The sequence below is a fragment of the Cinclus cinclus genome, chromosome 2 (assembly GCF_963662255.1).
Source record: "Cinclus cinclus chromosome 2, bCinCin1.1, whole genome shotgun sequence".
NCBI classification, from domain to species: domain Eukaryota; kingdom Metazoa; phylum Chordata; class Aves; order Passeriformes; family Cinclidae; genus Cinclus; species Cinclus cinclus.
Window position 1 is genome coordinate 75,493,866 of NC_085047.1, and position 12,799 is coordinate 75,506,664.

Genomic DNA, 12,799 nt, shown 5'->3' on the forward strand with positions numbered 1-12,799 from the left:
ATAAGTAGAATCCAAGAGGGAAAAAAAAAAAAAGTTTGGTCGTTGGTTGAGCTCTACTAATTGCTAGCTATTTCTTCTCCTGGCACCATGGAAAACAATCTGCTCATTCTACTTCCAGAATGACAAGATGAATGGTTCCATAGTCATCACAATTAAAAGGATAACACCAGACTGAAAGGGAAGAAGTTTTGAAAGAAAAGTGGAATCACTGCTTGTAACTAGATAAAATGATAACCTTGCATTAGTCATTCATTCTTTCATTCATATGACAGACATTCAATATTAAAATATGATCTGTCAATGTAAGATTAAATACTTTACATTCCAGTTACAACTTAGGAGTATGTTAAATAGCAAATTCAAAGGCTAGATATTTTGAAATCAACATCAATAAGTTTCACTGAAAAGTTCAAAAATAATCTCCTGAATTAATTGTGATGATTTCCACTAAGTCGTAAAAATTAATGTAATTCTGAAGAACCGGGTAAAAAGAAATTTATTCCAACATTTTATTAAAAAACAAAAAAACAGCAAAAAGCAAGACAAAAAAACCAAACCAACAACCCCCCCAAAAAAACCCCAAAAAACCAAAACAATTATAAAAAAACAAACAAACAAACAAAAAAAACAACAAAAAACCACTACACAAACAAACACAAGAAACCCAACAAAACCCCCCAAGCAAATTACAAGATTTGGATCACTGTGTCAAATCACCTGAACTTAAGCCCTCCTGCATTTTAACACCATTTCTCAAATGCATAGCTGGGAAGATGTAGAGGGAAAGAAAAACACGTGTAAATTTGTTGATTTACAAAGCAAATTCTGCGTAGCAAAATAGTTTGTATTGGGATTAGCAAGCAAAAATTAACAGCTTGTGATTATATTAAGTAGATTATAAAAAAACGAATGAGAAGTACACTTACCAATTCAGACTAGTGAAAAGTTGTAGCGTGAAAATGAGTGAAATTAATCTCACCTGGCTTTGGGACATATTTCCTACTTTTTATGTATATTGGTTAACTGGGGAATGAGTTTCTTATGAGTGCTCAAAATTTCATGGGGTGCCAGCAGGGGGGAAGAAGAGCACACCTTATGACAGAGGAGACACAACTAACACCAGAACAGTTTCAAACATTAGCACTTTCTTATTCCCCAGTGCAACCTTTTATACAGTGTTTCTCACATACATAACACCTGTGTGCCCTTTTTACTGTTGTGATTGCTCAATGCACATCAGCATTCCACACTTCTCCTTCAGCACTGGTCACCTGTCTTAAAAAGCTGCAATTTATCAGGGGTGAGGTTGCCTGCAGCACTATCTCTATTCTCTTACAATCCATTCTCCCACAACCTTATGTATGGATTTGAGACAATTTGCTATTTTATTTCAAAGTGCAATAGTTATTTTTAGTGTTAATAATGCTAATAACCTGAATTATGTATGATTATGTGTAATTGCTAATTCCTATTAATATTCCAACTAAAGCTGTCCTGTGCCAACTTCCCTGTGTCCTGATGCTAAAAAGACTACAAAAAGCCCCAACACAAACCCCAACTTAAAAAAAAAAGCAAACAGTATGACTAAACCATACTCAAAATTTCAGGACAAGCAGGAAACTCCTTAAGTATATGAATAATATGCCAATGAACACAGAACAACCTAGGCAATGGTCAACCAATTCTAATTCAAGTTTCTTGAATGTTTGTTATTTTCTTCAAAGACAGCTGAAATAAATTGCAGGCCAAACAAGACCTGACAAACTCTTAAAATGTGTTATGAGTGCTTTGAGCTATAAAAAGCCTCAGCTGCATTGCTATCCTTTGGCAACACAAAATTTGTTATGCTACAGGTTTAATCTGTTATACTTGTTTTATTTACTGACTTCACTGGGGAGTCTGCAGTCTATGAAATGGATTAATCTGAAATATGTGTTAATGAGGAGAAGTTTCAGTGAGTCTCAAATCTATTCAGCTAGCATTTACCCTATCCATCTTTCTCCCATACAGGTAATGCCCTAATGAGTTCATTCTTTATAATTCATTTATATGTCTTGAAGACGTGATTCTTCTAGTTCATTTTTCTGATATGGTAAATGGTCCAGGGATTTTGCCTTGTATCTATCACTTTGTAATTAGGAATAGCTGCACTGAATTTCCCACCTATATGTATTTCTCTATGTGATGTATTTTAAACAAAGATATTAATGTAATGCTGTGTGGTTAAATTTCTTCTCCACAATTTTTTTTCCTATCTTTTGAATGCTTTTTGCTTACCTGGCTGTAACTTGCACCTGAGATATTTGTTGTGACTGTAGAAGGACAATGTATGCAAAGTACATTTGATTGTGCTATAAATCTTTGGAAGAGGTGGTATGATGCTTCTGGTTTATTTGTGATACCCATAAATAGAAGAAAAACTTACAAGATGGCCAAACATCAATGGCAGCTGGCAATGCTTTCCCAGAGGATTTTTCAAATCATAATAAATATATAACATTGCTGGATTTTCCAGGTTTGCTTGGATTTAGTTATTGATTCCTGTATATTATGGGCTGATCCTTAAGATACTCCAGGCTCATCTGTTTTGGGTCTCCTCTGGACTGTGAAAGGCAGTCTTGCTAAATACAATGTCATAAATCAAGGATGGATTTTAACCTGTCTGGTTATAATTTATTAAATTCTGTTTCTTACCCTAAGTGTGAATTGATTTATAATATGTAATTTAGGATGGTAAATTATTGCCAAATTTTAAGACTTCACAACTTGTTGGGCCACTACTAAGACTAGATTTTTAATTTATTGGACTATCTCTTCATTAAGTACCATATGTGTTTCAAAAGGTAGTGCTCATCATTTAGAACCATGTATTTTCTCATTTAACAGATCTATAGAACATCTGTGTAAAGAAAGGGTAAATTTAATAAAATATAGTTGTTTTACAACAACATGGTTCTATAGAAATTTATTTCAAATTAATTTTCTAAGGTACCTATATTATAAAGACACTTTGACGAAACTATTGAGGATGAGAATTGCAGGGCTGGTTTAAAATCTGATCCAAATTCTGTATCATTCTGTGTAATATTTTCATTAAATATGATTCATGTCCAGGAATAAAAAACTAGATTTCTTTTTTATTCTCTTTGTTCTAGTAAACAAGACATGTATACTTCTGATTTTTATTTTAAACCCATTTATCCACTAGACTAATTGATAGCTTGGAACTTCTTTATAATTTAGAACTACCCAAGGCTCTCAGGAAATGAAAGGTTAGAGGAAGGGAATAGAGCAAGTCTTTTACAGCAATGACCTAATAGTTATTTTACATCACTTTATAATCACTTCGTTAAACACACTATTGTAAAAAATAATGTATATACATACTGATATGAAGTATCAGCTAAAAAAATGCTATACAGACAACAAACAAGTTCTCATCTACAAATTTCCTAGCCTTGTGTTTTGTCCTTAGTAAAATCAGAAAGAAAAATATTGCTGGTTTTTTTTTAAAAAAATATTGGTTAAAATATTGACAACCCCGAAATTTGATTTAGAAGTGTACAAACAATAGTTTCAATTTTCACCAAAGAAAAAATAAAATTGACATGTCATCTATCGTGAACACCATACATTATTAATAGTAGGGTTGCACAAAGTATCTATAGGATATTCTATAGCAGTTAATATGAAGATCTCATAAATTATGGAGATGAGACACTGACCCTGAAGATTAAAAAGTCATTTGATAGCAATAAAAAGAACTTGTCTAGCTTATCTTAGTTATACTTCAAATGTATTTTATATGTATTAGATTTATACTGATTGAAAACTCACTTCTTTTATGTATACTTACGTTGCTTGTTAATTAATGTTGATTATGTTTGTCTCAGCCCATAGATGTAAAAGGTAAACACATTGCTACAGCTTGCAGTATTGAACCAGTATAACTTGATTTGTCACTGAAGTATCAGAATGTGTTGTAAATGACATAGATTGCCATCGTAAGGCATTCACAGGACCTATTCAATATTGAAAGTAAACACAGATCTGATTTGCTGTCCATCAGCAAATTTGCTGAGAGCAAAACAAATCTCTGAAATAGCCATGGTTATAAAGTAGAAAATGTGCCAGTCAAAAAAACCCAAAACCTGATTAACCAATTCTGTAAGAAATCACAAAAAGACAATTAAACAACACGATGCAGAATTGTAAACACAAATGGCCAGTATCATCACATCTTATTTAAAAAGGCAGAAGTATTCAGTAAATTATGTAGTTGTTTGTTGTACTCATTCATCTGGGGTTTGCTGAGGCACTAGCAGTGTAGTTCAGTGTCAACGATTTGTTATTGCTTAAACCACATTGTAAAACCTCTTGGTTGTCCATGTGCAGCATGATTTATTCTTTCAACTAATATTTTTTCAATTGGTAATAGGATACTGCAGCCATGGATTGTAACAGACATTTTAGAACACAGACTTTATGGTTTCTATCTAAGAAAAGTAATAATAAAAAAGCTTTAGTATTCTTCACATTTTATTATTTTAAGCCATCCAAACCAAGAATCAATTTTACTTATTTTTTGTCTTTGCTCCTCTCAGCTGCTCCAGGATTTTATATGAAAGGTTGTCAAGTCTGTGATAACTAGATATCTAGAATTTAGTTCAGTGGTCTCAGCACAGCCCTCTAGTACCACTTTCAATGCAAAATGTTTATAAAGAGCCTACAGATATGACACGAGACCTGCAGAACACACATGCCCTTTCAGATAGACAAGTACAAAATGGCATCTACCATTAAAAATGCTATCAAACACTCTTAGGCAACTAAATAAAGTTTGTATAGTAGGACTGCATGTTCTTTGCATTCCTTACTTCCCTGAATAAAAATGAGATGTATTATAGTTAAATATTTAATCATTTAGGGCTGTAATTCAGTTTCCCATGTACCTGTGACTCCGTGGGAGCTGGGTGTCCAGACTGTCTGTACAGCTGGTGGAGAGCTCATCCTTGGTTCAGGTGCCTTAAGGTGGGCGTCTCAATCGATTTAATCTACCATGTCTGATTTGTTGTGCCTCATTTGCTGCTCCAGAAGGAAATGGGTCTCCCGTAGCTCAGGTATGAGGTGTGAGGGGCTGGTGGAGGTGTTGGGAGCTGCAGAGGTACTCAGCTGGCACTTCTGCATGTTAACTCACAGGATAAACCCAAGAGGCTTTTCTGTACTGAATAGGTCTCCATTGGTGGGAACATAGCTTCATGAAGGGTACTTCATGACTTTAGGAGTATGACTTTGGAAACAAATTAATCCCTTTGCTGAATCACTATGATATTTGGCATCTATGAATGATGACACTGAAATTGATTTAAGGAGAGGTTTACATATGTATGGGACATAGCAATAAAAAAAAAAACACAAGTGGGATGCACTTTCTGACTCTTTACTATGAGCTGTCAACACTTTTTTCCTACTTGTGTGAATGATACAAGAATAGAAAAGAGAACAGAAAATTCAGTTTAAGAGTGGTATGAAATACGAAACTAAGACTTATAGATAGCAGAGGAATGATTGTGATTTAGAAGCATGTATCTCATTTTTATTGGAGAAAAGAGAAACTGAATAAAAAGTATATGTGATCTTTTCACAGAGCATGCAATTTCAAACTCTCTGCAGTCAGCAAGAATCCTTTCACTGACCTGAACTGAAGAAACTTTTAATCATAATATAAGGCACTTGTGCATAGATATTTATTAAAGATATAATAGCCCGTCTTGTCTTTTATACATTTATTCTGCTTTTTCTACTATACCTTTCAGTCAGTGACTGACCAGCAGACTTCAGATTACTTCAGAAATTGCTTGACATGGTTTGACACTTTTTGATTCTGCCTGTATTTAACATCACTGTTTAGACAGTATTAACTGTATTTCATGCTTTTCCTTACTTTATTTTTATAGTCCTACTTAAAAATAAATGTGAAAAAAAAGATACGTGAAGGCTTGGTGAAGTCCCCAGCCAATCCTAGCCCGGCTGTTAGGGTTGGTGGCTTCACTGAACTAGGCAATTTTATACATAAAGAAAATCTGACCCAATTGTTTGGGAACTTAAAAACTTTAATACTAGAAAATAACAAACAGCAAGATGAACAATTTATACTGAATGAACCGGGAAAGATGGTACAGGGTGGCTTGTTCCATGCATGAGGACAATGTCAAAAAGCAGGTGTTAGGGCATGGCAGGGATATTTATAAACTTGGAGGAGGGGAGGAATTAGGATGGAGTTTAGGGAGGGTATCCAATAGGGTAAGGTGAGTAGGAATATTAAAATTATTGCCACAAAAAGGAACCAATGGCAGAACTTTCTGGCAATGATCAACATATGGGAACTGGAGGATTCTGGGGGTAATTTTTTACTCGCCCCTACTGCAAGGTCTTCCCATGGCATTAAGCCATGATCATCCACATTTTTGTTGGAGTTACCTCCAAAATCTTTTAAAACTTGAAATAAAGGTTGTTGAGTTTCAGCCATTCAGTGTATAAAAACAGGTTAATATTTGTGATGTGCCTTTCTGTGTTTCTACTCTCAGCTCTAAGCTAAGTTTCTTTTTGATCCATGTATTTCTTCATTGCCTTCCTTAAATCTTCTCCGGCAGATCTACGTAATTCCTCAATGCAAATACTCTTTTTCTGTTTTGAAAACTGACATTTTTTTCTTACTTGCAAATCATAGATCAAGTCAGGAAAGGAATTTTTTCCAATATACTTACACTGCTTTATTAAACACTACTCAGTGTATTTAAGGATTACCAGCTAAAACGTGAAATGCAAGTTTGTTCATTCAGGCTTTATTCATTATGCAGGTCTTGAAGCTTATTGAGGGTTATACATCACTTCCTGAGGAAAACAGTTCTTGAACATACCAATTGCCAGACCAAACAGCACTGTTTAAAATCATGGTCTCATGTGTGTTTGGAACATCTGCTTCCTCTGGAAGACACTAAATAGAAACTGATCTTTAAGAGTTAAGTTTTAATTGTATTGAAAGGTTGTTTATATTGTTTAATATTACTTTATTAACTTTTGCCTATCCATTTAGGATGGTAAGAGGAATGATTTGGAGAATGGGTGAGAGCATTCAGCTCTTCAGTGCAACTTGCAGAATGAGTTGTGAGATGAGAGAGCTAATGTGTTTATATACATAGACAGATAGAACAGGACTTTGCTGTATTTTATAACTTAATAACTCAGCCTACAATTATTTTCTGTTATAATTTTTAGGTTGTGTTTAATGTAACCTGCAAAGAAAACATAGATTATTAACTGTGTTGTATCATTACTCGTAAGGTGCTTCCCTATGTAGAAAAGGCAGTTGTAGTTTATCTTCTCAAAACTTCTAATGCAAAAATTCATTTGGGATATATGTAGGTTGTCCTAATGTAACTGTTTATGTTCTTAATCTAATTTCTTATTTTTTTAAAACCTTAAAAATAATGATTGATTTATTGATTTATTGCAGAAACCTTTGAAATGCTTATCAGACTGGCTGAGAATTACACAAGCACACTTTTCTGCAATGCGTATAGGACCATGGCTGCTGAAGCTACTGTGCATGTGCAGGAGTTTTTCACAGATGTTGGACTCTTCTTATTTGGCACAGACATCAGCACAGAGGAATTAGTGAATAGATTTTTTGACACCCTGTTTCCAGTAGTCTACAACCATGTGATTAACCCTGGTCCCACTGACATTTCACTGGAATATGCGGAGTGCCTCCGAGTGGCGAGAAGAGACATCAGGCCCTTTGGCAGCATTCCCAATATGGCCATAGAACAAATGGGAAGATCACTCTTACTCAGCCGGACTTTCTTGCAGGCTCTGAATTTGGGGATTGAAGTGATCAATACAACAGATCACCTGCACTTCTCCAAAGACTGCAGCAGAGCTTTGCTGAGAATGCAGTACTGCCCACACTGCCAGGGGCTGACGCTGAGCAAGCCCTGCATGGGCTACTGCCTCAACATCATCCGAGGCTGCCTGGCTGATGTAGCAGAAGTTGATCTCCACTGGCAGGGGTATATCCAGTCCCTGGAGGAGCTCTCTGGAGCCCTGAGCAGAGCACACGGCATTGAGCACGTGCTGCTGAACTTCCATTCCCTTGTTCGTGACGCTCTGGTGCAGGCTCGGATCAACGGGCCAGAATTATCCGAGCAGGTAAGATGCCGGTTTTATCTACACTTGGAGCAAACATGACAATAGGAAAAATATCACTGATAGCTGTTATTTGTTTGACCATTTTTATAATGAGGAGCACATTCAGCTTTATTTGACTAAGCAATTTCTGGGAGCACAAAAAATACTTTTCATGAACATAAGAAAATTGTTTGGTTGTTATCTTATGTGCACATTATGATAAATGTAAACAATCCTTATTTTAGATACCAGCGGCCTGCCTTAAAGAACCTATGACTTTGCATGTATTATTTCCATAATTTTGCATGTTTCAGAGGAAGAAGCACAGTTCATTTGTAATATGAAATAAGTCCTTCCTTACACTTAAGAGAAAAAAAAAGTAGTGTGAGAACTCTGTCAACTGTGAATGTGTGAAGTGAAGAATTTTAGGATACTGCTATGGAAAGTGGACATTATTTACCTTCCCTTTAGGGAAAAAAGCTAGTATGCATGCTAATTTTTGAAGGTAAGTACCAAAATCTGAATTTTTCTAGTATTGTATTTAATCCACAATTTTTCTCTGTATTCTTACATGAAGACTTCACTGACAGTGGTGTATTCAGTATGAAGTGCTGGATCGGATAGCTTGGTTTGGGGAAATGCCTTTAGTTTTATAGTACACCCTAAAGAGGTGTACTGTAAAACTAAAGTGACATCTGTGACATCAGCTGAGGTGCAGGAGTACTTCTAGGACTGCCTCAATACATCATTAGCTGAAGTTAAAGCAGTGTCTTCTGGTAAGCAGCTGACCTCTCACAATAAACAACTTGGTCTAATATAGTAAATAGAGTTTTCTTCATTTCTTACTCAGACCTAGAGTCTGATAAAATGGGTTCTTCATCCTGCTGTAATCGGTGAATAACAGCATTCATTTCTAAAAATTTCCCACTTCATCTGCTTTATACCAGCTGGCTTAATGAGCCATAATATCCTGGTGCTCAATTTCCTTGAGAAAAGCTGTAATTTTTTTTGGAGAAAGGGTTTTTCACTAACAGTTTGAGTCAAAAGTGGCTCACTGGTGTCTCTCTAATTCCCAGGTTATTTCAGATGTACAATTGCCTTTTAGGGAAATACCCTAACCTTGCTTCTTTGAGTTCTGTGGGATGTTCTTTGCCTACCATTTTCAGGAACAAGGTAGAAAAAGCAAGTAAAAGTTCAAGGGAAGGACTTGTGTTTCCTACTTCATCCTGTGTAATTTAATTTGAAAAGTTTTAGACTTGGATTTTCAACAGTGAATTGTCATTGGCTCAGACTTAAAAATCACTCAGTACACTCAGGTTTTCAAAATGAAAGTTTTTACATACCATAATAGTATATTTCACTGAATTTTAGTAAAAAATTAAATGGATGAGGAGCCCTCCACTTAGTGTTTTTGCTTAATGAAAATTACATATTGATCTGAAATAAAGTGCTTTATTTTGATAGTCCTGAAAACTCCATGCCTTCCTTCTCCCTGTCCTTCATTCAATGTAAGGAGTAATAAAATTTCTTATGTAATGATATTTGTGGCAAACATGTTTGTTCAAAGATCACGTGTTTACTAATGTTCTGTTAAATTAATCTGATATAGAAGCATATCCCAGCTTCAAATCCCACATACTTCATTTTTGACTTTAACTGCACCAGATCTAGATATCTCTTTCACCTAATTTCTCTGTAATAATTGACCAATCCTTTCTGTCTTTGATCACTAATTTGGTCAAATAAGACTATAATGCAATGATCCCTTGAAAAGTGGTGATCTAGTCAGTATATTTCATATTTTCCAACTTATTGGGTATCAAGACTTAATTCTGACATGTAATAAATACAGTCTTTCATCTTTGGGACATGAATTTCATTGAAATTGGCTCATTAATATTTATTTTATCTTCAGAGTGACTCATGAACTGTTTCAGGTTTTGATAAGCAATTAATGCATCAGTGATTCTAACAGACAGGGAAAAGATCATTATGAGCAAGCAAATAATGGTTTGTTTAGGCACACAGCAGTCTCTGCCATTTTAAAAGAGAATTTTATTACATTTTGTGAGTTTTAAAGAAGTGAACAGAGAAAAAAATAAATGTTTGGAAGTATCTGAATAGTTATGCAAGTGCTAATGTGAGAATATAGAGTATCCTTAATGATAGATGTAGTTGTATGGTCTTTTCATTCATTCATGGCTATACTTGTGTAAATAACCGTAGTTAAAGGATTTTTTTCTAACACTTTGCAGGAGTACTTACATCTGATGTGTATTCATGCTTTAAGCTCTGTGTGGTGTGGAAAGAACGCTAATGCCTATATAGCATGGCTTCCTTTTACAAAGCTCTTTTTTTTCTAGTAATTTACAGATTGCTCCCTTTCCTGCTTGGGTCAGCAGAGCAGAGGCACGCTGTTTCCATCTGAAATTTGTCTTTCCCTTTCCTCTTATTGTTTCAAAATCAGCTTTTATTCCTGCCTCCCACAGCTCTGCTGACTGACAAATAAATGCAGCACCTGTTCATCATCTCGATACCTGTGCATTATTTGATGCTATTCTGCAGAATCTAGTGGAGATGTGTGGGTTGTGCAACTATTCACAGATTTATGTATCTCCACACCTACATATTGTCAGTCACTTCTGTTCTTGAAGTCTATGTATGTCCTTATATTGTTCAGTGCATAGTGTACCCTATGCTTTTTAACTGGAACAGAAATTTTTTAGCAAACATCTGTGTGAATGCTCATGCAGATACAGTGTAATAGAGATTTAAGAAAGCTGCACCATACAAAACAAGAACAGCATGCATTATTAGGATAATCTGAAGAAGATGGTTTGTAGTTCTTACACACTGGATAACAATTAATAGTGCCCATTGTTACAGAGCACTTTGTACACTCATCCTGTACTTCTTTTGTGCTCGGCCCGAGTTGCCACATGCTGGTCTCTGAGCTTGTGTATAGCCAAGGAAATCCCTGTGGAGGGCACTGTATAGCCTGATGAATACATAAGAACTTTACAACACATTTAAGCCTTACATACATGTGAAAAAACCCCAAACCAAAGCACCACAACAAGCCAAAAACCAAGCAAACAAAAAAACCCATGGAAATTTGTTTACAAGTTACAATAAATTGTTTCATGTCACCCCCATTCTGTTGTCAAAGCCAGTGTCAATGTTAAAACAGTAGGGCAAGGAGAGATTTTAGCAATATTTGCAATGTTTTGGTGTGGATGGAGCCTACTGTCCCCGGTATAAGAGCATTTTTCCACTCCCCTTATGTATGGAATAATGTCACAGGCCCAGGCCATGGAAGAGCAGCCTCCTGTGTCACTTATAGTGTGATTCCACAGCAGTTTAAGCCAGTCTCACCCTGGATTGCCCAAGTCCTGCTCCAGGACCATCTGAGGACCATTCTCAGCTCTCTGTTCCCATCCCTTTGCCTTGGTGCATGCTGCCCTGGCAGCTGAAAGTCAAGCTGGTTGAGGGAGTGTCTGTGCTCTTAGCCAGAGTTTTGTTTTGCTGTTTGAGGACTTGTGCTGCCGTGCATTGGGTAACCTGCAAATGAGAGGTTCACTGGAGAGGAACAGAGGACTTGAGAGGGGGGGAAATGGGTCTGATAACAAAAGATGAAGGAAAAGGGGAAAGGAAAAGGAGATAAGGGAAAGCTAAAATTCACAAGGCTTTATGTTGGAACCCTGGAAATTGGGAGTTTTGAACTTTCTGTTCTGTCAGGCACTGACCCCCAGAAGAACACTGCTTTTGACCTGAGGCCTTGGAGAAGGCTTCCAAAATTGAATTATAGAGCTAGAATCACTGGTGTGTAGTTCGAATAGAAGTATGTAATATCAAAAATGGTGAAGGATTTGGAATTTGGGATTTTAGAGCATAGTAACAGGTATAAAGCAAGATGAGGTTTTAGGGTGGAGGTTTTCTTTCTTCTTCACCTTCTTCATGGGTATAAGTGCTACTTTTGTGATTGGATAAAAAATACTGCACTGTGGGTCCCGGGGATTTGGTTATTTGGTCGAAAGTAAAAATAAGTTAGGTGTTAGTTTTTAATTGGACTGTTTAGCCTTAAAAGACCTTGTAACAAGCAAGATACATTTCGCCATTTTAGCTGGTTCACAAGAAGTGCTGTAGCACTCACTGTAACATAGATAAGAATTAATAAACAACTGAGTCCAAACACAAAATTCCATCTCTCATGCATTCAATCCCAACTCTGGCAGAAGAGAAAAAGAAGATAAAAAGCAATAGCTTTAGAGTTAAATCTTCCCTGCAAACTTTGCGTACTAGTTTTGTTCTTGATTCCCAAAGGATCAATGACGTCTGAGTTTAATATTGAATAAAAGAGATGAAAAAGAATATTGATTAGTTGGTCATTGTCTATTCTGAGCACTGATGATTTGGGGATCTGAAGGAAAATGAGGTATGTGACCATGATACTGAAAGATACGTATGCATATAAAAATGGGGGAAACAGAAACACAACATTTAAACAAAAAATCAAACAGTTTCTGGCATTTCCTTATTTTCAGAGTGAGGAATCTGTGCTACAGGTTTGGTAAAATTCTTGTATGTGCTTTTATATATATAATGTAAG

General features: G+C 35.9%; 1 protein-coding gene across 1 annotated transcript in view; it reads left to right on the plus strand.

Moving 5' to 3' along the window:
- Positions 1 to 12,799, plus strand: part of GPC5 (glypican 5) — a 575,796-nt gene that overhangs the window by 78,971 nt on the left and 484,026 nt on the right. The window contains exon 3 of the mRNA XM_062487799.1: positions 7,517 to 8,211. Coding sequence (XP_062343783.1) covers positions 7,517 to 8,211 — 695 coding nt within the window. The remainder of the gene's footprint in view (positions 1 to 7,516; positions 8,212 to 12,799) is intronic.